Source organism: Channa argus, chromosome 5 (assembly GCF_033026475.1).
Source record: "Channa argus isolate prfri chromosome 5, Channa argus male v1.0, whole genome shotgun sequence".
Taxonomy (NCBI): Eukaryota; Metazoa; Chordata; class Actinopteri; order Anabantiformes; family Channidae; genus Channa; species Channa argus.
The window spans coordinates 169,582-195,646 of record NC_090201.1 but is presented as its reverse complement, the minus strand read 5'-3'; the positions used below and the strand labels follow the sequence as shown (position 1 = coordinate 195,646).

Sequence of the window (26,065 nt, the reverse complement as noted above, 5' to 3'; positions counted from 1 at the left end):
CCCAAGGCTTTTACCATGTCTCTGTGGTGATGCTGTAAAGGCTGATCGATGACTGAAGTATTGCAAAGCCCATAATAATATGGTATTTATCTCTTACTGTAGTAATGCTGGCATAGATTAAGGCATTTCTACTACAGCAATTTCTGAGGTTGTGCCAAGCTATTGACTCAATTTATATAAACTTTATTAGATTAGGTTATGTAGCAGCCTATTGAAATATGTAATATTTTAGTTGTATTTGCACTCATTAGGGAGAAAAGTAGAGGTTTAAATAATCCTGTAATAATATGCAGCCTTTTCTTTCTGTAATGTGAATGAGCTTTGTGCGCGTTTAGCTTGGAGGGTCGATCCCCAAGTCCTCCTGTCCATATGTCGAAATATCCATGGACAAGACTCTGATCCCCATTTGGTCCTTATGGGTGTGTGACTGTGTGTGTTAGAAGCAGTGCAAAGAGCTGTGGGGTCTAATGAAGTAGGAAAATTTATTTAAGTACAGACCATTTACTGTACATGCACCATATGAGAAATCATACCACAAAAGACAAAATAGGATAATTGCTAGTATTTTTTGGTCTAGTTGAAAAAAAATAACAGTCCTAATCCAGTTGAGCTAAGCTAAGGTTACTGTCTGATCTTAATTGACTACTGAAAAAAGACAAGCAGTTACTATAGTTTCAGATTTGTCTGTATTTTTGTTTTTGTTCTGAAAAGTTATAGATAGTTGTTATTAGCACAAAAAAATCAGATATGATTAGTTTCATTCCAAAAATATTTGTATCAGCTTTCAAATACCCATATTTGTTGCCTCTTAATTTTCTTCCACATTCATGCTAAAAAGCTACTGTCAGCCTCTCGTCTCTCGCCACAACCGCAGCAAACCACAAGAAGCATTAGAGTTGTCTGACTGAGTGTACAGTTGGCTGTCTGACAGACTGAACACACACACCCCCACACAAAAACACACACGTCCACAGCACATTCCCAATCAGTGCGGCCACCATCACCCACCTTATCCAGGCCATCACGGTGGCTTAATGAAGGACAGATCCCCACAGTCGTAGACCAAGAAACGGTTAGAGTTACAGTTTCTCTGCAGAGGGAGCAGACTGGAACCAATGTAAATCAAAGATATTCAGAATAGAGAGGGGGGCAGTGTAATCTTCCTGCCTGTGAGCGACTGCTCTGATTCTTACCAAAGCCAGATAAGATACTGTATGTGGTGATACACAACACATACATTGAATTAATAGGTGTCAGATGTGCACTTAAGGACCTTGGAGTGTCACACACACACACACACACACACACACACACAGGTGCTTGGTGTGGCCACATAATAATGCAGCAGAAAGACACGGGAAATGGACTTTTATTGAGATATGTCTATGTCTGTCAGCAGGGCTGTGAGAATACGCGCACGCGTGTGTGTGTGTGTGTGTGTGTGTGTGTGTGTGTGTGTGTGTGTGTGTGTGTTTCAGGGATTGTCTTCACTTTCCACCTTCTGTTCTTCTCATGTTCTTTCTTTCCTTCTGGGCAACGTTTGTTTTCGTGGCATTCTTTCTGTCTGTGACACACATAAAGAGACACACACACACAAGCACACACACAGTGCATAGTTGCTTTTGAAATAAGTGACAACAGTCATTTTGGACACAGCATATATTCCATATTAACATACATTCATAGGCAGTATAGTCTTCTTCAGTGTATAAGTCTTTACAGATCTACAGTATGTCTCTATAATGAAAGCACATTATTATAAGAAAGCTTGGCTTTATGGTGGTGGTACAAGACAACAAGACAGTGGCATGGGAAACTGTGTGTGTGTGTGTATAGGAGAGCGATAGAGTAACAGGGAAACTTTAATATGTGGTTGGATGTTTGTTGGCATGGGGCAAGGGCTCTATGTGCGCTTGGAGAGAAAGTGCTTCAGTCATGCATGGTAAACATGCTCAGCAAGCCACTGGCAGACTCCTTTCTTTGTGTGTGTGTGTGTGTGTGTGTGTGTGTGTTTACATTGTATCTATTTGCTGGGACATGCATGTCTCTGGGTGTCCGCTCATGTTTGCATTAAGCCAGCTAGCGTCTGGCAGATGGTGACATGCAGAAGGAGGCCAACATCAACGTCGACCCAAAATGAGCACGTAAGATTTTCACATATTGTCTTCTGAATTGGTAACTAATCATCAAACTCTACTCTTTTGATATAAAGTCTCTGGTTTCCCATTGCAGGTAGCAGCTGTGGACGAACACAGGTGTGGATTGTTTGTAAGTGTGTGTTTGGTGTGTCTCATGCCTATCGCTTGCCAGTGCTACAGGCCGACAGAAAGGACAGGAGGAAGCTGACGGTGGGTTTCACCTCGTGTGTCACCATCCTCTGACAGAAAGACAGTGAGTGTGTGAGTGGAGCAGCATCAGGGCATTGCAGGGGGCAAAATAAAGGACACAACAACTGAATCCCAGCGAGGCACAAACATGTCCGCTTGGAAAGCAAATCACCGAAATGTAATCTCCAATGCATTTTGTCTTTGTGGTTTGCGTCTGTCCTCTGACAGACTTGGTATCTCTCTTTTTGACATCCAGCATTCCAAGTCAGTCCCCGAAGCAGCAGCAGCAGCAAGGACAGAGGACAAGCTACCCTCCTTTTGAACCCACCCTAACCCCTTGATTCCACCCACCCATGGGTCCAAGTTGTCCTTTATCTCCACTTGTCTGTCCCCTCCCTCTAGGTCCACATCCCTGTTACTCTTTTCAGTCTCCACAAATAAGTTAAACATTACAAAAATAAGAAGAATCAATGACAAACTAGATATGAGTGAGGGAGGGAGACAGAAAGCGAAAGATGCTTTCTACTTGAGAAGAAACAAACTGCCTCTGTAGCTTTGGAGGAAATCCCATGCATAATCTACTGATATCCATAATGGTGGCATAAAATGTATAGGATGACCTTTGATGACCTCTCAGCCACTCGGTCTGTTTCCATTGACCAGTAGTAGGAAGGTGGGGTGATTTCAAGCCGAAGAGGGAACTTGACTTCGCTGTGCTCCCTTTCACCTTGGTAATCGAGTAGGGGGGCATTTTTTATTTTGTTCATCAGCAGTGCCCTCCAAGCCCCCGACTCCTATCACCGGCAAGTGTGCATCTCTACCATTTTGCGGCACTGTTTGCATTTGACATAACAGCACCAGTGGAACTTGCAGCTGCATCTGTCCACCACCTCCACCTCCTGCGTTTGGAAGCCGCGGCCACAGCACATCAACTCGCAGCCATCAATGGCCTTTGACGTTCTGTTACACTGGCGGCCCACCGTGCCCAGCATACCCGGCGTGCGTGGGTCAAAATCGCAGAAATCTGGACTGGGGTCCAGGTAGACCAGATCTTCATCTGTGTGAGGTTTGAACTGGGAGTTGCGAGGTACCAGGACCTTGGTGGTGCCCACTTTGCGCTGCTCCACCTCAGTGGCACCGTCAAATTTCTCTTTGATGATGTTGCCCACCTTGCGGAAGGGCGGCATAGCTTTCCAGCAGGTCTTTACCTCACAGGATCCTGACACACCATGACATTTACACTCAACACGCATGTGGGACAGGATGGCCTGCAGAGATGCCAAACAACCTTTGATTAGCTGATAGACATTGGACAAAAAGTGATGGCATTGTGTAGCTTTCTTAAGGACTAGTCAATGTGGGTATAGAAAAGAATCGATCCCTTTTCAATTATTCACATCTAGTTCCTTCAAAAGCCTGAAATGAAAAAATACACAAAAAATGTTTTCCCAGCTTGACTTAGTCAATGCTGGTTACAACATAAACGTGAAAGGAAACAACAGCAACAGCTTGGAAGATGGATGAAATTAAGAAAACTGGAATAAGACTATTTGGAAAAGTTTTGACTGAGTTAACCTTTTGCTTTAATTACTTTTCGACATCTCTCTACTAACTTTTTACACCTAGACTGAGCAATGTTTCTTACAGAACTGCTCGAGCTCCCGTCAGCTGACAGATTGCAGACTTTAATTAGGACTTAAGTCTGCGCTCTGATTAGAAGATGCGGGGACATTAACCTCTTTATCCTTCATGATGTGCACTTACAGAGCACTTTTCTACCTTACTGGTTCCCAAAGCACTTTCTCATTCACCCATTCACTCTGTTCTTTGGCAAGCTCAGCTGAGACATGACGCCTCCCTTTTTGAAGAGTGGTGTTTTTTTTTTTTCTCGCATGCAAGAAAAACTTGTGGAGCTCTTATGTGATATTGTTGTCACATGCACACATTGACCACTCTGCCATGAAGTCCTGCAACTGCTTCAGAGTTGTCACTGGCCTCCTGGTAGCCTCTCTGACCAGTTTCCTCCCCACTCTGCCATCCAATTTAAAGGGGCAGCCTGACCCTGCCAAAGTCGTAGTAGAACCACATACCTTCCATTTCTTAATTATAGACTTAACTATGTTCCTAGGGACAGACAAATCCTTAAAAAACCCTTTTGTACTCATATTTTGACCCGCTCCTCCACCACTCTTTCACTGAGATCTTTCAAAAGTGCCTTTCCACCCATAGTAAAATGCTTTCAGTCGCACTGCCAAGCACCGGAATGCTCTGTGAACGGCTTCTTTTTTTCTGAACTAATAAAAAGCAGCACAACAGATCACAGGTGATTTGGGAGGCATTTAGATAAGCCTGACTGAGTTTACATGTGCTCCTCAGGAAGCCTAACCTACTACTCAATCACGTTACCTTGAATGACGTGAGACTCAAATGATTTGAGACTCAACAACTTATGTTAAATGAAGTAAAACGTGACAAGGGTTTTTTTTTTTCTAATTCCTGTTCTTCAAAAGAGCTAAATCATATTTTACTTTAAGTATTGCTGATTACCTTCCTGCCAGCCTCGTTGTTGTGCAGGTTCATAAGAGCCCGACTGGACGACTGGCCTTTACTCCTTTCTCTCACATCCACAAACGACTGGGAAAAGGCCACTCCATATGCGATGTTATCGCTGCAGCCCGACCACTGGAAGCCTATGGCAAGATATTAAGACAGATACAGGAAGTGGTTATCTGTATGACTGTGTCATCACCCCCTGTGCAGAAACATAAATACCCTTTTGCAGCTATTTTTTAAAATCAAAAGTTAACAGCTTTCGGCTTGTCCCTTAAAGCGTCGCCACAGCGGAACGTGTTCCGTACGTTGATTTGACATGAGTTATTACGCCAGATGCCCTTCCTGCTCCCATCTTATCCAGGCTCGGGACTGGCACCACGGTGTTCCTTGGTGACTGGGGGGGGGGGGGCTACTTGCATCTCAACCCAATATAATGGATTAGATAAGACAAGCCTTTCTTTGTCACAGTAACAGTGGGGCAATGTCCATGTTAGAGCAGCAAAATGTGCAAATGTGAGGCAAAAAGCGACTTATGTCGACCTGGTCTTTAAAAACAAAATAGCCATTTAAAACGATTGCATTACAATGTACTGCACCAGCTGGTCCCTTTGTTTGCACGTGTGTGTGTGGGGGAGAGAGACAGAGAGAGAGAGAGAGAGACACCTACCCTCTGGACTGACTCCATGTACGTTATGGTCACAGCCACATTTTTCCAGCTCTCCGCTGCTGCAGGCCCTTGTGACCGCAAACGCCACACTGGCTGCTGAGATGGCATAGACAAAGGCTGCCTCACGGGTGCCTAGCACACACACACGCACAAAAAAATATTATTTCATTTTGTAGCTTAAATCCCATTCTGAATTGTGAAAAGAAAGCAGTTTGTATCCAGATGAAGGAGGGAAGGAGGCCAGATGTTAACATGGAAGAGGTTAAGCCAACAACAATAGAATCTAGCTCAAACATGTCAAAGTGTTTTAAAATCACCATCAAATTCAGCTTTGGAAACAGCTTTGAAGTGATATGAAAGATAATTCTTGCTTAAATGCCATCAATCATCTTTATTGCTTCCCATCATAGCAGCATATCATTGTCTATTCTGTGTGCTGATGCAGTGTATAATCCTACCCTGTGTGACCACCTTGCCAAACACAGGCATGGTCTCGAGAGTGGAGCAGTTCCATCGGCGGTTGCGAAATTGAAACTGACACTCATCTATAGCCAGCTGGGCACCACGACGCACGGCATCCATCACCTCCACACTGCGCTTACAGATCTGAACCTGGAGCAGAGACAAGCGGATGTGCAGGATTCAGCAACAAACACAGTATACACACACACACACACACACACCATGGGCCTCTGTTCACATACATGAACCTGCTATAGAAACAACCCAAAGGATGCAAAGATACAGCCGTGTTGTCGGTGCAATACATCTGTTTGAGGACACTTAACTCTTTGCATCTCTTTGTACTTGTTCTCTACCTCTTTGGTCATTTTCTCTCTTTGGTCTCTTTCTGATCATGTGTTTCTTTGTGGTTGTTTCTCTGAGGACACATTACATTTCTTAGTAGATGTTTTGTGTCTCTTTGTATTTGTTCTGTGAATGTTTTGGGTTATTTTGGAAGAATTTACACATAAAGAACTGCAGCCCCCTGAACTGCTGTGTCCCTGGGCCTTTGTTTAGGTTGGAAGACTTGTAAAGTTGACCGTATTAGAACTTTATTAATTCATTGATATAAGTTTTTGCACTTTTAAATCTAAACATTCAAACATTTCATTTTCACAGCAAGAAGTTATATTTGAGTGGTTGTTATAATCGAGTGAAAAGAGCCACATACATGGAGTCAGAATTAAAATTTTTGGTGGTATGTTTACCTGTCTCTGGATGAGGCCTCGTAACCTCTCGCACGTCTCTTCATCCCTGATGCTTCCCACTGATGACAGCTTGGCTAGGTACCTACCGAGAAAAAAAAACCATAACAGTAGTAGTATTACATGTGCAGCAGGAAAAATAAAATACATTTACTGACATTCTGAAAGAACATGAAGTGATGGAAGATGTTAAATGACTGAATGTGAAACCTGAGTTTTAAGAGATACAAGTTCTGATAGATGCTTGACCTTCACTACAGTCTCACTGGGGTTCAGTTATTGTCACTGTTTAATCGTTGAATTTGATGAGACCATACAGATGAAGCAGGTGTAGGGAGGACTGTTTCCCATGATGGTGTGGGAATGTTTTGGATAAATGTCTGACTGTGAGGACACTGAGAGGAGGGAAAGTGGCTTATCATGTGCACCACCTCCAGGCCAGACAGGTCACCGAGATATCCTGCAACCACACACACACACACACACACACACAAAATCTTAGACGTGTGAGGGAATGGCATTAATCTGGATGCCCTGACCCTCACACATTCACCCCACCTCACTCTACTTTCATATCTCGTCACCCAGCTGCACCTTACAGAAATAGGCTTTCTCATATGCTGGCAGTGAGTCTTCCACAGCGGGAGCAGCCCTGATTGTGTACTGTCTACACTACTGAAAGTGTCCTAAGACGTCATTTAAATCCATGTTATGTCTAAAAAACTAAGTGATTATTCCCCATTACAGCTCTGTTTTACTTACACATTTGAATAAAAAAAAAGTGTCAACATGCTTGTGTGCACTGTTATAAATTAGTTTGCCCTTTAGTATGTTTCTGTTTGCTTTCTAAAGATTTAAGTTATATGAGAAGATTGGGCTTCATTCACCAACTCTTCCTAAGAAGAGATTTCTTCCTAAAACCCACTTATAGAGTTTTTACAAAGAGTTTGACATTCACCAGTGTTTTCTTTATTTTTGAGTGTCATGTGCACAATTACTAATAGTGTTTTCTTTTCAGTTCTACAGTTCTATAATATATGAGGCTTTCCATCACAATATAATTTTTTATCATGAATACATTTTTACAAATAATTTCCAGTATTTTGGAAGCCATTCTTGTCTATTAAAATTAAGAAATATTACACCAACACTTCAATTCACATCACACATTAGTGTGCTACTCAGGAGAAGAGCTACTCTGTCTCAAATTACTGAAACTAATGAATGCTGGTTCAGATATAAGTGTGTCAGAACATACAGGGCATCGCAGTTTGGGGGCTGGGTAGCCAGTCAACCAGTCAGGGTGCTTATGCCCATGCTGACCTGTCCACTGTCAATGTTCTGCTGAGATGTAATTGTTCCTTTGACATGTATCAGCCACCTAAACATTGTTGCTGATGAAATTCAAGCCATTCATAAAAACGATTTTCCATATATTGCCGGATGCCACACGGTACCTTCAAAGGTCTTGCGGATTCCACGACTCGGCAAAAGGGGGACCTCCTCGATATCAGGCTGTCATAATGTTATTTCTGATCAATGTATATTTCCAGAGATTACAATCAGACATTGTGTTCCCGCCACATACAGCATTTACTGAATGAGTAACGTGGATTTTTCTTAAGAACTAATTCAGGAAAAAACATAGTAAGATATTAGTTAATGTGACTCATTGATATCCGTTAAATCTTTGAGAGGACAAAGTTTTAACTGATTTGACACAACTATCTGAAATCTTGCCAAATAAGTTGCCAGGTTTCATCCATCAGTGTGCCTGTACAGAGACCTCACTGATGTCTCACTGATGTCCAACCAGCAGTGTGCAGACACTCCGGTCGGATCTATGAACTATTGTTCCAGCACGTTACTCACCTAACAGCCAAATTATCCTGTTGTACATTTTCTTGCTTAAACGGATGTTAGTCAGGAGAGACTAACCCCATTTTGACTCCAGCCCTAAATGTACACAAATTAGTATTGATCTTGTTATCTGACTGTCAGAAAGAAAGCAAGCTGCTAATTGCTTCAGACCAAGTCACACTATATCCACACATTCATCTTTAAAAAACAAACTACATTATAAAGCAAATTTACAGTACATGAGATTGTCATTGTTTATTTTGCACGGCATTAAGCTACAACAGGTACTGCACATACCCAACAAATACCAACTACAGTTAGTGTCCAATGTATGTAGCACTGCAATAGTGTGAAAATGTTGAAGGGAAAGGAACAGAGTGGAAAACATAATAACTATCCTACTACTATATAATAACTAACTATACTAACAGGATTTGAGGCTCCCACACACAATGGACACAGTGTGAATATCAAATGGACCTTTAATAAAGGCAAAGTGGTCCAAAATGAACTTTTTAGGCCATTATTCTGTATAAGTAGACATGTTTTTCCTTAAGGGTTTTCAATCTTGTTTTATGAGTCTCGCGTTATGAGTTTCCAAGACCACACATACCTCTGTAAAGCCCTGCTTGCCTCTCTCAATCAGGCTGTGGCACAGATCCACTCTGCAGAGAATTTTGCTGTTAGCTCATAGACAAAGCAATAATGCAAAACATAAAGTCATATCACCAATGTTTTGTACCAGCAGACTGGTTGGAAAGGTTTAGCAATGGGATTATATGTAACACCTTTTGGTAATTGGTATATCAGCTTTCCAGACGTTAAACAGCTCAGACCTTCTAGTCACCATCGCATCTCCTCCTCTCAACAGTCTAGATAATCACTCTTTCTTTTCTCTCTCTCTCTCTTTGATGGCCCTCTTCTTCTCTTTCCATCCAGACAGTGTCAGTATTTAGCACTCATCGCTGTGATAACCCCCGCTCTCTGCCACTCCACCACACCTCAGGCACATCCACCATTGAGTGTGACCTCACTCTGTCATAAAGTTGACGCACCATCAAGGTCCCATCTGTCCTCAGACATGAGTGTTTTCATGTCATGAACGTCCAACAAAGCTACAATGAGCCAATATATCTCTTTATAGTGGGTTTAGCATATTTTATTGCATTGGTAAAAAATACGACGTTATAATAAACGGACTCTTCGCTATCTGCTAACAGCAGACAGATACTCTTACAAGAATTTAGTCAACATACATGAGCATTAAGAAGGTTAAGAGATCATGTATTTCTCTCTGGAGTTGGTAGAAACCAAAACCAGAGCTAAAAGGAGCAAGACAATTGGACTTACATTCATCAGGTGAACAGAAATACAAAAATTAAATGCTAATATAAACAATCAATTATAATTTAGCTCCATATCCACTGCTTGTAAATGGGCAATGATTTGTTAATCCACCGACCAACATTTGAAGGTGATATTGTGACAGTTTAGACGTTTTATTTGTCTTGCTGCTCCCATATCATCAGAATTGACTGTCAGCATAAACATATCAAGTGTTATGACGTACGACAAGATCAGAGCTGATTCTGAGTGTGATACGCGCAGATGAGTATGAGCCATATCAAAACAGACATAAGAAGTCCAGTACAGGGTTACAGCACACTGACCTCATCTAACATGATTAAGTTGACAACTTTTTGTGGAAGTTAGTCCGATGTCATCAACTTGACTAATGGCTGTTCCTAACCCTAAACACTCAACTTTTATCTTTAACTCAATGTTCTGCTAAAATTAACAACTACTGACTCATTTTGACTACTTCCTGCCAAGGTCCACTTGGTGTGTCTGCAACCATATTGTGGTGGTAGTTTTTGGTTGTAACTCAAAAAAAAAAAACAAAAAAAAAAAAAACAGCTGTACAATATCTACTCAACAGTGAACAGCACTTAGACCCTGTTAGAGACTAGATGGTGAACAGAGTGAAGCATTTAGCAGCTGAAGAGCCTGATGTTTCCTGTGGGAATTGGTAGAGGCCCTAAACTGAGCGTAAAGATGCTGAATCTTAGAGTCCTGTTTATAACTTAGAAATGAGTGACATTAAATTCGAATGATTATTAAAGTCTAATGGCCACTGCCAAGTGGCCAAAAACCACTGAAATATGTATCTTTAATTGTGTAATAATATAAATTATGATATTATATTCATATGCTTCACTTTTATATATTAAACAGCTGCAGAGTTATGGCTCACTTCTCTGCTTGGCTAACCAACAAGCCTCCACAAGCTGACCAATCAGAACAGGACTCCTGCATAAAAGCCTATTTTATAAAAAATAAGTATTTTTTGCAATCCAGTGGAGCCCCAGATTAAAAATAGAAACATAATATCATGTTAAAGAAAAAGTAAAGTCATAAGCTGTAATGTCAGTTTCATTGCTAATGTTGCCAGCATTAGTCAGAATTAGCTACTTACTGTTGTGATTACCAAACCAAGTAAGGTTTGGCAAAGCGTTTGAGTGAGTTAAATTGTTTTGTTGGTATTGCATGTATGTAGAATTAGGATGTGTTAAAACTTAAAGTCTCTCTAAAAGCCACGTGCAGCGTTTGATCCCTCTTTTCTGTTCCGCGCAGCCTTAGGCAGGGGGATACATTTTAGGTCGAGGTATTCAACTGGTAGAGCATTGGACAGCGATAAAAATTACCCATGGACGAAACTCAAGATGACAACAGATGAGCAGCACCACACACACAAAAACACGAACAGCTGGATGGTGCCCTGCTGGCCTGACATTTACCCTGGAAACATTTAATAAATATCGGATAAGCTTTTATTCAGGTAATTTTCTGGATATATGTTTGTGTGTGTATCCAAGCATGGGAAAAGTTCGTTGTTGGCCTTGGGCAAGTGTGTGTTAGCATTTGCAGCCCTGTCTCGTTTTATCTGCTCATTTTGCTGTGTATACCCTTCACTTCCCAGAGACGAGGTTAACAAAACACCTCAACAGGGAGACAGAGGAGTCAACCCGTAGAAGGACGGAGCAGTGCAACACACACACACACACACACCATCATCATCCCACATCTCATCCTCATTCCTCTCTGTGTCTCTTTTGCCTCTGGTGGTTGTGGGCTTAAATCCCAGGGGCCTAAGCCCAGTGGAGCCAGTGGTGTTGGGAAGGCTCGCAGTGTGTAATGCAACACAAACATACAGCGGCCCTGTGAACACATCACAATGAAGGGGGAATGCTCTATACCTCCCACCCAGACCTCCCCCCATGGCTCAGTACCTTTAGTGCTGTTCAAGGAGTCCACACCACAGGAGACCTTAACAGCACATTATCATGCCGGGATACGTTTATGAGAGTTCTGAATCTCAAGTAAAAAAACAAAAAGGAAAAAAAACAAAAACAATTTACTATAGCTTTAAATTCGAGGATTTGTGTCTCGCATAAACAACTGTACTCGCTGATGACCCTGAAAATCAATAGTGACCTTTTCTAAATTTGGAGAGTTTTTTCAAAAGTACAATTTCACCTTAGTGAGTCAAAGCGCAAGACAACACTAGAGAGAAGAGAGATGCTGGAGAAGACAACTCTAAATGTGCTACAGTAAACTTTTTAGTGTTCCAGGACACAAAATGACAAAAATGCTCACAAACAGCAGCTCCCTCTGCACCTCCATCATCTCATGTGTATTTATATAAAAATATCCTCATGTTTGCCTTTCCAGCACTGAGCATACAGCAGAGGCACACAGTGAAGGGTAAATTTAGCATCGACAGCAAATGCAAGGAGAGACAAGCTTCAGGAAAGGGGCTAAGAAATGTCTTTCCTGCCGGGGCGCTGTGCACTGAACCTGCAAGCAACGCTGCAACTCTACTGCCGAGACCCTCGCCCGAAGCACTAACAGTGTTTTTGCTTTAGTTTCATCCAGATAACGTCCAGGGAAAGTGAAGAGGACGCACTAATATTAAACATTACTTACAAACACACAAAAACAACATCTCATTACATTACTGTTAGTCAGCAGGCAGCAGAGATCTATGATGCTTGTAGAGACCATTATGATGGTGCTGTGACCTGAGCTAACCCTTCATATCCCCTCTGTAGTGGACACTCACACTCTCTCAATCATATGGCAACCTGTAGAGGGCACTATTCTCTCAGTTTAGTAGACACCTGACTGGACTGAACCCTTGTGGATCCTTTAGATGTTCAGTCTCTTGGCAGATGAAGAAATAATATTATTCCACCAGAGGGTCTCTGTTTTTAAGTCTGCATTTCCTCGCCGTGTTCCTACAAATGCTCTCTGTTCATTGCATGCTAATCTGAATAAAGCACAGATGGAAAATAAAAGTATTAAAAAATCAAAACAAAATTTAAAGCAACTTTTAAGGGTTGAGAAACAGAGTTTGAAATACATTTCAAGTTTGTCAGCATCATTATTTTCTCTTATTTGACATGTGAATGTTATTGTAAGACAAAATGAAAATAAAAAGTAAAGCTATCTGCTTTACAAACTGCTGTAACAGTTTTACCATCATGGCCACAGAGAACATTCGGATTGACTGGTAGTTGTGTGTTAACACTTAAAAATTACAATCAGCAGTTTAACAACCACAGGCAACATGCATTAACCAGTCTGACATAAGCCTTTAAAATGTTACTTTTCTACTTAACTCTAACTCTTAAAATACTTAGTAAACTTACTAAAACTAACTAAAACAACACTGCTGCCATACATCCATTGCTAGGGTGGTGGTAATAATGGGTGGATGTGTGGGTTATTGTATCGTTAGACTAGGTGGATCCAATCTGGAGTCATGACATTCAAAATAGTCTCACTCGTGTATGGTCAGCGACCGAAAATATAAATGTAGGAGGGAGATACAGTCCCTTCAATTGAAAGAACGAAAGATAAGAAAAAGGGAGAATGTGAGTGGAAAGACAATTGAAGGAGGTCGGAGGGAATCAATTCTAGTCCAGAGTGGGGGAAAGAAAAGTGAAGGTAAAGCCATATCGAGAAAGAGTTAAAGGAGAGAGGTGAAAATGTAAAGTACCTGAAGAGTTCAATTAACACATTTACTGAGCGGTGTTTTGTGTGTGTGTGTGTGTGTGTGTGTGTGTGTGTGCCTGAGTGTATTTATAAGCTGCTGGCTCCACTAGAGCTCATTTCCGCCTAAAAATAACATGCTCTGCCAACACCACAGTTCTCAAACACACACACACACACACACACACACACACACACACACACACACACACACACACACTTTCACACATATTTAGGAAAAGAGGCTGTAAAAGCTGTGAAATTAACCTCCTGCCTGGTGTTAGTGCTGTGGATCCCAAAAAACTACAAAGCAGTTAATGTATATGTGTGGGTGTCTTGTCCCACTGTCTTCAGCTCGCTTTAATACCACTGTCCTCTGCTTTGTTGTCCTGCATTCTATTGGCGTTCAGGTGATGTAACAGAAACTGAGACAGCCATGTTGGAGGTCTGTAGCTCTTGGGAAACAATAGCTGTGAACAGCTGATTGTTTCTAAATGCAGGACTTGGCTGTGGCTGACTACTGTGCTGCGTACCTGTGTTTAGGTGAAGTCAGCTTGTTGTCTAGGTTGCCATGGAGATAGAGCAAAATGCATCATCCCAACGAGGGCTGATGGTTTTGTGCTAGGTATGCGTGGTCATGCAGTATCAGGTTCTAAGCAAACAAGTCTCCGCATCTCTGTCAATCTGCTCATCTGTTCACAGATGTGTGTCTAGAACACAATGAATTAGATTTAGCTCCCCCTGTATTTTCTTTTGTGAAGTTAATTTCGTGATTCTGTGGAAAGTTGTTCCTAAAACTTGTTCCTGTTTGTTCCTGCCTGTTTGCTGGAGAGAAAAATTCAAGCATCTTGTTATTTCAGCAATTTTTTTGGAAAGAGGATTCTACAGCCATGCTAGTGGTAAAAAATGCATTAAGGCATAGTGGTGCATTAAACTTTAGTACATTAAAGTTGTTTTTATCAAACAGGTGTGAAGTTTACCATGTTTACCACGTTAAAGATTTTTAAGATCAATTTAACTTAGAATTGGTCCAAAACTGAAGTCGTTTAACGTGACCTGTGATTTGAACTCACCAGCACCGGTGCAGAGATGCTGGCTTTAAAATGTTTTTGAGCGAGTCTTACCCTTCTGGCCGATCAGAGAATTTTAATCATATAGCCTGCAATTATATTTAATTTTTTGTACCTATTGGTTCTCAAAGCTTTACGCTGCCTCTCATTCACCCATTTGCACTCACAATCACACACACTCACACACTGATGGGGGAGCTGGTTTCAGTGTCTTGCTCAAGGACCCTTCGACATGTGACCAGAGGAGGCAGGGGTCAAACCCAGAACTGTTGGATTTGTGGATGACCGCTCTACCTCCTGCCCCACAGGAGGTAGGTGCTGCAGGAGTGTGGTTATAGAGAAACATCACATTGTGTTAACTGTTGGAAGCTGTGAAGTAGGATGTTATAAAGTATAGGCTGTCAGTTTGCCTGTGGTTACAATGAGCTACCTGCATATATTTTGCCTGGATAAATTGTTCACATTAGATTTGAGGAAGATGGAGAGAGGTGAATAGGAGAAGGACGACACACGATGGCTCAGGATGATGCAAAACAATTAACATGAAGTCAACTTTCCATTCTTGATTAGGTTTTGGAGCATTCTTATTTGTTTAGATTCAGTAAGGACGACTCCCTGATGCACGGGACAGAGTGTAGCAGAGCAGTGAGAGTGAGGGCTGGATGGAGCAGAGCTGATTGATTTAGGGTCTCATCCTTGAGCCAGCTTACATAGAAGCATTTTTGATTAGATGATTTTCCTTGACTCAGGAACAACTGGAGCAAGTGAACCCGGTGGCTTAACAAACAACAAAACAAACCATGATATTAAACATCTCTTTACAATACTAGACTGATGATTAGACTGCTTATATTATGCCATGGACCCTTCATTAAACCACAGACTGAATGTTAGTGAGGAGTTCTGCTACAGTTTCAATGGTGTACTTTTATTTTCACATTCAGTTTCAGAGGAAGATAAGTTGCTTGTACAGCTGAAATCATTCATCCACAGTGGGCAGGGTTTGGACTAGAACCCTTTACTGCTGCTGCTTACTGTTTATACAGTTAACACACGTGTGTAAACTGTGTGTGGTACACAAAGTTTGCATGAATAAAGAGGTCTCTGTGTACAAGATTAGAATAAATCTGGTAACTTGCCATCACTACTGACCCGAATTCTTTCCTTTTTACATCTTTAGTTTTTTGTTCACTAATCAAAGTCAAGCAATTGAATATTAAATTAAATGTCCTTAAATATTGCTAACAAAGTGTTTCTTTCACTTTAATATTAAATGCATTTACTGATCAGGGACTTGATATGAAGGACCGTTAGTTTACAGCAGGGATTTTCAAAATCTGCCACCGTGGACCACACACAGACAAATGAGGGGATAATGTTGCCTTGGATACAGCTGGTTAGCTTTGGGCTGTAACTTGAGCACAGTTCTTTTCACAATTAATTGTTATCATTTTGCCAAAATGGCACCATTACAAACATGCCAATTTACCTATTAGCACTTCCTGGGCATTCTGAAGCAAAAAGGAGCACATTCATTTCATAATTTGTAAGCTGATTTGTGTCTGTTGGTGATTACCAGATGAAGACCCACTGAGACTGAGATCTAAATTACAAAGGCAAATTAGAGATAACATCATATCTGCGATATAGTGTAAGTCACACTGAATTTGCATTGTGTGGGTTATGCCTATGAGTTAAGTGCAGTAAAGTGCAATTTTTGATACAAATTGTGGCAATTTAGACATTTTTTAGTCGACATGAGCTGTTTACAGGAGCACAAGTTCTTCAACATGTCTCATAAAAGCCCTAGGTGCCAGTTCTCTCTCTCTATCAACTTTCAACAACCCCAGGGTTTCCTCATCGCCCGTGAACTGTCCTGGATGTGCTTTGATGTGGTCATCCCGAGTGGCTCCCCATGGCTCCAAGCGTGGCACGATAATTGTACACACTCTGGTGACACGAAGGCTCAAAATAACATGCCACAGCTTTACCACATTCATGTGTGCGCGAGTGTGTAAAAGATGTGTGAGGCGCCAGTGTGTACCGCAATGCCAAGGTCTCGGCTTTCTCTGGTTACTCATCAGCTGCCATCTCTTTAGCACCTCACCATGGTCATCCAGGACTCATGCATACATGTCCACACACTTACTACATACATAAACACAAACAAAGAGCAGCATGTGTGATTCTTTTTCTTATTTATCTGTGTTGTTTAGTTCCCATAAAGCTACTTGGATTAAAAAGGAAGTAGCACTTTAGCATCCAAAACATTGAGCCTGATCCAGAACATGTTAATAATATGTTCATTTTCTTTTGCTGATTGCTTTGCTGTCATATCTTTGGCTTCATGTTGACAGTAGCACCTGACATACAAACTTGAACCCACTATTCCAAACTGAAAGTGAAGTGTTTAAAAAGCAAACAGCAAACTCTTTCACGGTTTGAAAGGAGATGTGCTTTCCTAAGCAAATAAATAAGGATTATAATCCTTTCTCCAGGGCAGATTCACGACAGTTTAACTAAGCAAATAAATTGAACTGAACAAGGCTGCTTTCATTTGGTGTCCTTCCTTTAGATGCTTGCCAGATGTAACACTTCGTTTGCCTCAGCGGTGGTGAGTGTAATCACTCACAACAACTCTGATTACATTTTCTCAGGTCATAGTTTGAGAACCTTTTGAAACTAGATTTACCAACTCAGTGCTGTGTGCCTCTTCCAACCAATGAAGTTGTGGTTTGCATGAACATGTCTGCCCTGACTCAAATTCTAATCAGTTCATCAATGACTCCAATGAGATAGCTGTGCCAGATGTAATAAAATTCTCTCCATTCCTGCGATATTGTGATGATGAGAATGGGACAGATGTAAGGTCACTTTGATCGTGATCTTTGACCACCAAAATCTAATCACTTCATCCTTGAATCTAAGTGTACACTTTTACCAAATTTAAAGAAATGAAAGTGAGGTCACAGTGATCTTGATCTTTGACTACCTAAAACAAATCAGTTCATTTTTGGAGTCCAAGTAAGCTTTTGTGCAAATTTGGACGAAATATGTAGAACATGAAAATCTGCGGGACAGACAAACGTCTCTGGCCATATTTGTCACTGGGGCTGAGACGTTGAAAAGACAAAGATGCCTTTGATTCTGTTCTGGACAGTTGCTTGATAAAAGTCATCCAAATTCTTATTTTGGATTTGGTCTTTTTTTAAATTTTATTTTATTATCAAATGTATTTTCAATCAGTTTCTCTGGTGCAGCTTTTAAAAATCCATGTTATGTGATTGCTGTCAAGCAATGTCTGATTTAGAAATGGTTGACATGCTTCTCTGTAACTAAAGTGTATGGTAATACATGACAGGCACAAGCTGGGGCTAAACAACAATGACTTGTGTGTCCTCCTCTGTCCCCCTCTCTCTGTCCCTTTCTGCAGGTGTCCCCCGGCTTTGAAGCTGTGTGTCTTCCAGCGTGCAGCTACTGGTCCTACCAATCTGCCCGATGTTTTGTTATTGCTTTTTGTTGCTCTGTTCTTTTCTCTCTCCCCTTTCCACTCACCCCAACCGGTCGAGGCAGATGGCCGTCCACCCTGAGCCTGGTTCTGCTGGAGGTTTCTTCCGTTAAAGGGAGTTTTTCCTCTCCACTGTTGCCTATGGCTTGCTCCAGGGGGAATTGTTGGGTTCTCTTTATATATCTTTATAATCTTGACTTTATTCTGTAAAGTGCCCTGAGATGACTTTGTTGTGAATTGGCGCTATATAAATAAAGTTGAATTGAATTGAATTGAATTATGAAGACATCTTGATGTTTAGCACATGATCATTGCCTGTGTTTGCTGATTAGTATAAAACATAAGCACAGGATTTGATTCTAAATGAAAGTATACATTGAATTTTTGACCAGCTGTTGAAAGTGGATAAAAAGTCAGAGGATGAACAAAATAGTAAATTACGTAACAATGAGTTGAACCTAAATGTCTTCTCACTAATTCATCTAATTTTAAATGCATATCACCCTAAATTGTTGATTTCAAAATGCACAAACATGGACTCGTGGACACTTCCTCTCTAACATTGTGGTTAACTGTGCCGCCATGTCCTGCAGTGAGTATAGTAATTACTTGTGTGCCACAAGAAGGAGATGCCAGCTTGCATACTCAATCTTAAAAAATAATCAGCCCACACAAACAGACACACACACAGACCTTGAGCAGTGTGCAGGTGCAGGCGAACCACTTAGTGTAGGGCAAGAGCCAAGAGGAAGAAGAGAAGGAGGAGGAAGAGGGTGATGACGAACTAACTAATGAAAAGATCATTGAAATCTGTGTTTGGCAGTGGGACACTAGATGTGACTCAGCAGCCACAGAGAACTGGAAAGCGATCACATCCTGGCTCAAAGGTGAAAGGTGACGGGGGTGAGGTGGAGCTACAGGTGAGGTAAACAAACAGTCCAGTTCACGCTGTGGTTTAATGTGATGTAAGATCAGCTTGGAATCACAGTCGGCGAAGGGAAACTTTCACATTAAACACAAAAGAAATTAAAATGTCATGTAATTTAGGAATATTATCCTTTTAAATATATGAAATATATTCATATTTAAGAGACTGGAGCTGTTTTGATTGATCCAAATTTTTGCTAATTAACTGTTTGAGGTTTAAGGTTAGAGTTAGTTTAGGTTAAGTGTTGGTGGTTTTTTGGCGGAAATTAGGGCAAATGACGAAAAAAGCAAGTCAGTGAACGCACTCAACATTCAAGTGGAAATGTGTTTTGAGGGTTTTGTTTGGAAATATGAATCATCGAGGCAAATGACACCTGCAATTTGATTGTAAACCCACAATATTTACAGGTGTTGGGATTATTTTTAGCATATGCCTTTATGGTTTTTCAATAAACACATCACATAAATCATAGTAAATATGTATAAACATAAAGAAAACACAGCCTGCTTGTCTTCTGAACCCAAAACAACATCCACTGCAGGTATCAGATTAAAACTCCTTGCTGCAAAGATGTGTTTGGTGGTAACCATCTTACTTTGTGTTGTATCAACAGCTTGAGGGTGCAGGTGGAAAATCTCAAGAGATCTACTGCAGGTTATGGATATTATCTAAATTCTTCGGTAGCTTTGTCATTTGCTTGATTTATGAACATAAATGAACACATTTTTCACAACTGCGTGGCTAATCTCTATTTCTATATTGTTATCAACAAGTTCTCCAACCTTAATGCTCAAAGAGGCCATTTGTCCTACCGTCTCATAGAACCCATAGAGGCATAGAGCCCTTCCATGTACGGCCGCAGGCATTTATTAAAATTGCAGCCGCTTTTGGTGCCAGGCAACAAAAAGGCAAATACCAGCGCTTAGAACGGTCCCAGAAAAGTAGCTGGTGTAAATCTTTTTTTCATGCTAAACAGTAAAGCCGTGCAAAAATAGATTGGTTGGGTTTGGACATCGGGGTCAGGACATCAGGGCTGGGTTTACGCAATAAATAAAAATGGTTAGGGTTATTTAAAATGTCATGGTTTGGTTTCCGTTCACTGGTTTGTCACATGATGTTCCTCACATGACCCAAGTCACTTGACTTGTTACAATAAGCAGGGGTGGATCTAAAAATGTTTTATTGGACTGGTCAGACTGGGGCACACACTCAAAATAGGGTGACGCATTTCGAAACCTTCGAAGGGTTTCTGAATATAATAACCTTGATCTGCCTGGTTGTAACAGCTACAAAATTGTAATGTGGCAAAACACATGAAGACATCTTAAATGTAAATAATAATTGAACAGTATTTATATACATGATCCCAGAGCTCTGTAAAGAATTGATCTAGGTCACTAGTGTAAGTGCTTGTCAGATTGTAGATTATAAAACTGGTGTGACATTTACGATTACAAATCTGCGTTACATTAAAGACGAGCACACAATTAACGGCTGTAGGCCACATTAAGCATATCATTTCATCATAACAACAGGACGGATCTATTTGGTCTTGGTCAGTGCCAGTCCAGCTAAGTCAATGCTGACCATCAGCAGAGAAAGTCGGCTGAGCAACTGTGTGCTGTGTGAAATTAAAAGTGTTTAGTCTTACAACCCAGTCTCTGTCTAACATTCTCACAGAGATTTTTTTTTTTTTTAATGTTTAATATTTATGACTGGCATGACCCAATTTTTTCCTCTGGATTTGCATGTTAGGGTTAGACATAAAACAATCGGGTTAGGGTGAGGGAAAACGCCGAGGTTTGGCTTATAATAAAGTTGCCCACACCTGCACTGACGTTTCGGCTTAAGTTATCTCTTCGGCCGTATTTACTACAAACACTGTATGTCACCAAACTTACCACACAGTACTGATGATAGCGACTCTACCAACCTACTGGTACAGTAGGTAGTAGGTGGCCTACTGAGCCATGCGGGCATAATAACAACTGATAACCATTAAAAGTGTGATGGAAGTCAGAACAGCTGTAGCTGTTGACAGTTTCAATATGACAATATGACACAACAGCAGTTGTAACGAACAGCCCAGAGGCATTATCCACTGGAGTGTTGTTGTGGTGAACTGGTCTTCATGTACAGTAGGTTAATTGTTTTATATACGCCCACGTTACCATCTCATCTCAGTGCTTCCCATCCTTTGATTGAGCGCAGCTGCTGTTGCGCAGAGGGGACCCTGAAGCTTTGCCTCTTTGCGGGCTGAGACACAGTCCGCAGAGCCCCACACAGGTTTTCCTCAACAGTGTAATCCCGTGGAGCAGACTAGCAGCTCGACAGCTTGCCTGTACATGCCTGCTCTGTGCTGCTGTCACCACGCCTTCTGCCCCAAAACAGCACAATTACCCTGCACTCAGTGACAGAGTTCAAGGTAGGCAGTGCTGTTTGGCAAGGCTTTAATTTGACTTCAGTTAGGCCGTGTGAAATGCTTTTCTGACGTAAACATACTAGGCCGTAGTAAATCTTACTAAGGTATTCATAGTGGAAATAAAAAAAAAATTTGAAAGTCAACACACAGTCTCTGTTTGGCTCCACAGTCACACTTTGAGTCGCTTCAGGATGAAGAGAAGGCAATTGTGTCAGATAATAGCACCTATCAATGTCAGGTATCATTCATATGACCCGAGCCTTGATTCTGTGACAGAGGGAAGGAAAGTTCTCCCTAAACAACGAGCGCTGCTTGTAAATTCTTCAAGAGGAATGAGTGGCAGCAGAAAATGGAGCGGTGGAATGCAAGAACCCACCTAACCGCCTCCCACGGGCTGCCGCAAGAGCAGGCACACACATGCGACCTAACCGACCGGCCCCAGGAGGAGGTGGCACTGTGTAGACTGACGCTTGACAGGGATTTAACTGGACCTCAGACCTCCTCCTAAATGAATATTTAGTAATGTAAGATTCCTTCACTGGCTGGTGTGTGTCTGTGTCCTTGTCAGAAGACATCCCTTTAATATCACTATTATGTTCCTATATGTCAATCAGCCTGACATTAATCCCATAGGGTATTGGTGTCCAAATGCAAAATGTATTGCTAAAAATACCTTGTATTCTACTTTATTGAATGATGTGCTTTAAGTACAACATAGTAACAGGATACACATATCGAATCGAATCATTCGATTTGATTTTACAGGGTTGCTCAAATGCAGATGAACTGTCCAACAGCCGCCTAATATTAAACTGATCGTAGTCATTCTTCCTCTTGACCAGTAATAGTATGTAGGTGCTGAGGAAAACACAAACTTTGGAGCATGAAAAAAGTTTTTAGGGATCAGCTCAGAGGTTTTACTTGGTCTCCTCCTCACATTTCTTTTGCTTTTTCTCCTGAATTACATAAAACATTAAGTTTTAGAGCCGCACTAAAAAGTTACAAAGTTAAAAATCTCTTCTTTGCCACTTCAAAACTCTGGATTTAAAACAGCATCTCTCAAAATGGGCTGAGCTAAGCTGTATGTGAATGGTCGTGTTCACTTCCACCTGCTATTAACATTCGTTTCATGCATAAAACAAAAGTGCTAGAATCAATAAAAGAATGTGAAGTTACGTGGAAACCTGCGCCTTTCCATAAAGAACATGTGCGTTTTCACTTGTGGGTGACTTTTTTTTGTAAAGGTCTTTGCGGAGGGGTGGGTGGGGGGTGCAGCTGTGTTATAGGGTAAGTTATTAAGTGTGGGGGAGATAGTGTGTGCATGTCAGCGGTTAACAGTTAACCTGAGGAGCGGCTGAGGGGGAGCGGGACAGGGGAAGATGATGCGGAGATGAGGAGGGAGAGCAGGAGAACAGGTGAATGGTGAAAAAGAGCAAGAGATGAAGGATCAGTGGTAAAAACCCAATTGGACTTACAGCCAGTTACTCGCGTTGGCCGAGAGGAGCACACAGCAGAGCATCAGGACGCACCGCAAAACATATTCCTCGGTCATCTCGAGAGGTAAGGAGGTCGGAGGTCGGCAAGAGCTGAAATAATCCCGGGGAGGACGTGTGGGGGGGTCGGCGGAGAGGAAAGGCAGCAACAGAAGGCTGTTAATCCATCGTCTCGCATCCAGTGGCTCATCCACCGGGGGAGGCGCGCAGCTTCACGATCTGTCCGCTCGGTTCTCCCGTCCCTCCCTCTGCCACTCCGCGCTCAGAAGGGACGCGGATAGGGGGCGAAAGAGGGATGCTAAAAAAAAATAAATAAATCAATGAAAAATGCGTTTGAAAGTTTGGATTGTTTGCGTTTTCCTTCTCAGCTGCGCGTTAACGCCAGCCGGGAGAGCGCATGGAGAGGCAGTCCATTAAAAACCAAATAATCGAGCTCTGAAGCGGATCTTCCTCCTCCTCCTCCTCCTCTCTGAGGGCTTATCAATCGATGCCGGGTCCTGCTCTCAGATAAGCGGATCTCTTCTGTCAGCGCGCGGCGGGCTCTCCCAACTTTCTCCCTACACATGCACACACACACATACACACTCACACACCCACAAACACACGCACACTCTGAGCGTAAATACGCACGGCTCCTCCTCACACGGCACCTTCTCTCGGTGAGTCTGGCAGAGGAGAGAGTGTGTGTGCTGACTTTACTTGAGGGGCGGTGCGAGGACATAGAGGTATGGCAGCGGGATGGGAGTTTTTTGGGGATGAAGGAGGCGGGTTTACTGCGCTGCTAAAGGTGCTGAGTGTGTGTGTGTGTGTTTGTGTAGACGGTACTGTGTATGTGTTTTTAGAGGTCTCCTGGGAGGATGCAATAGCGCAGCCATTCACTAATACCCTTCCCAGCCACCCCCCACTCCTCTCCAACGCACACACAAACACACTTTTCTTTCACACAAACACACCCCTCAAACCGCACACACTTCTTGGCAGCACCTCACTCTCCCTGTCACACACTCAACCAAATATTCTGCGGTCAACAGGCTATTTAAAGCTTGGCTGCAAAATGTCTGCATTTGAAACCAGCAAATCCCAATAATACGACAAACGTCAGCTACACACCACTGATTGATGAAAAAGGTGGAGGAGGATAATAAGGTGAGGCAGCCATGTTGCTTTTTACGAGGACTCTATGACTCACCTGGTCCTGGCGAGGAAGACGAGCGAAGTGGAGGATGAAAAGTGAAAGATGATAACGTTCAATTATTTTCATAATAAAAACATTAAAAAAACACATTAGGCCTATTTATTGTTAAGACGTCCAACGCTACCTGTGCCCTTCACTATAAATGATCCTTGTTTCAAAGCCACAGGGATTTATTTTTAACAGCAGCGAGGATCCCAAAGTTTCCAAATATGTCAGACTGAATTATGGGGAAACATGCACAAACATATAGAGAGTTTTCTATTTAAGAAACATGGAGCTGGATGTGGTTGAAATGTGCACTCAGTAGCATAAGTAACAGAAGTGTATATAAAATAATAAAACACAGAATGAAGATAATAAACTGATTTAGCTTTTTTAAGGTATTCAAGGAAAATTAAAATTAAAGCTGAAGCCTAAGCTGTTGATTTTTAGATACTTTTATCACCAGCACAAGTGGCATTTACACCATCCGTGCACATACATGTAATTTAAAAGATTAACTATAATTATTCTGCCCAAATTAGTATAAAACAATAATAAAATACAAGATAAATTAAGATGAGAAACACAAGATGTTCATATATTGATTCTTTGGGGTTTGAATCGAAAAAAAGAAATACAGAGAATGTTAATATTGATTCACAAATGTTCTTTTTATCTTGTTGCAATTAATCATATTGTTTAATAAACACATGATTAATTCTAAGATAAAGTGCATAAGCTGTACTAGATGCCATTTACAATATAGTGCGATAAACGGTCATTATTCATTATTTCTATTATAACTATACCATAACCATTCTAGTAAATCCATGTTTGCATTTAAATAAAGGTAATAAAATGGTGTTTTTACCATAATATTAGCATAATATAGACATACAGACCCAAACATGGATAATACTATAATTATGCACTGCAACATAAAATATTAAGTAAAACATTTATTTTGATTGAGAGTAAGAAAAATAAAATAGGTTAAAATATAATAAAAAATCTAAAACGTTTTTTTTTTTTTTTTTTTTGGTCGCTGCCCTAACAACTGAGCTACAGCCACAAAGTACATATAATATTCAGCTTTGACCGTTGCCTGGATAAGAGCTGATGCAGAGGATGTTGATTATTGCGACAAGTAAAATGTCACAATTTTAGTAAAGAAATATTGAAACTTAACACATAGACCAAAAACAAATTAACACGGGTGTTTGTCAACGCCACTGAGCTGCTGCTGCAGCTGCTGCTGCTGCTGCTGCTGCTGCTGCTGCTGGGTGAGTCACCACAGACATCCACTCCACCCACAGCGTGTTACTTTAAAGTCTCCAAACATGCAAACTTGAATATTTTCATTCGACCAAATTGTGCAATCATTAACAACAACAACAACAAAAAAGGATTAAATAGTGTTAACACCAACAAAAAGCTGGTTCAAGTGCACAATAAACAATATGTGGAATAAAGGGACTTATTCAGCTTTCAGAGAATAAAAACAATAATTATATCAACATGTTTGTTCCATCAGAGCTGCCTTTGAGTCACAACACACTGATGTGGAAAAGACCCAGACAGGAGACTTCAGCAGCAGCCAATCTTTACACATGGGCTTAGGCTTACGTGTGCATGTGTGTGCACGTGTGTGTGGGAGGTGCTGGTGGCGGTTGAGGTTTGGGTTATGTGTAGATGTGTGTGTGTCGTCTAATCTCATTTCCCTTATTGGGTTTTAGGGAGCTAAGAATACACCCTGCTGGGACGAGATGCTGCAGCCGCGCCACCAGCTGTGCGCAG

General features: G+C 41.4%; 1 protein-coding gene across 1 annotated transcript; it reads right to left on the bottom strand.

Moving 5' to 3' along the window:
* Positions 1 to 474: 474 nt before the first annotated feature.
* On the bottom strand, positions 475 to 23,795 carry wnt4 (wingless-type MMTV integration site family, member 4). The gene is made up of 6 exons (XM_067505644.1): positions 23,074 to 23,795; positions 6,759 to 6,840; positions 6,006 to 6,159; positions 5,548 to 5,679; positions 4,875 to 5,017; positions 475 to 3,595 (listed from the first exon to the last, which is right to left on the bottom strand). The coding sequence occupies exons 1-6, from the start codon at positions 23,148 to 23,150 to the stop codon at positions 3,125 to 3,127; spliced, it is 1,059 nt and encodes a 352-aa protein (XP_067361745.1). The 5' UTR covers positions 23,151 to 23,795; the 3' UTR covers positions 475 to 3,124.
* Between the last annotated feature and the right edge of the window lie 2,270 nt (positions 23,796 to 26,065).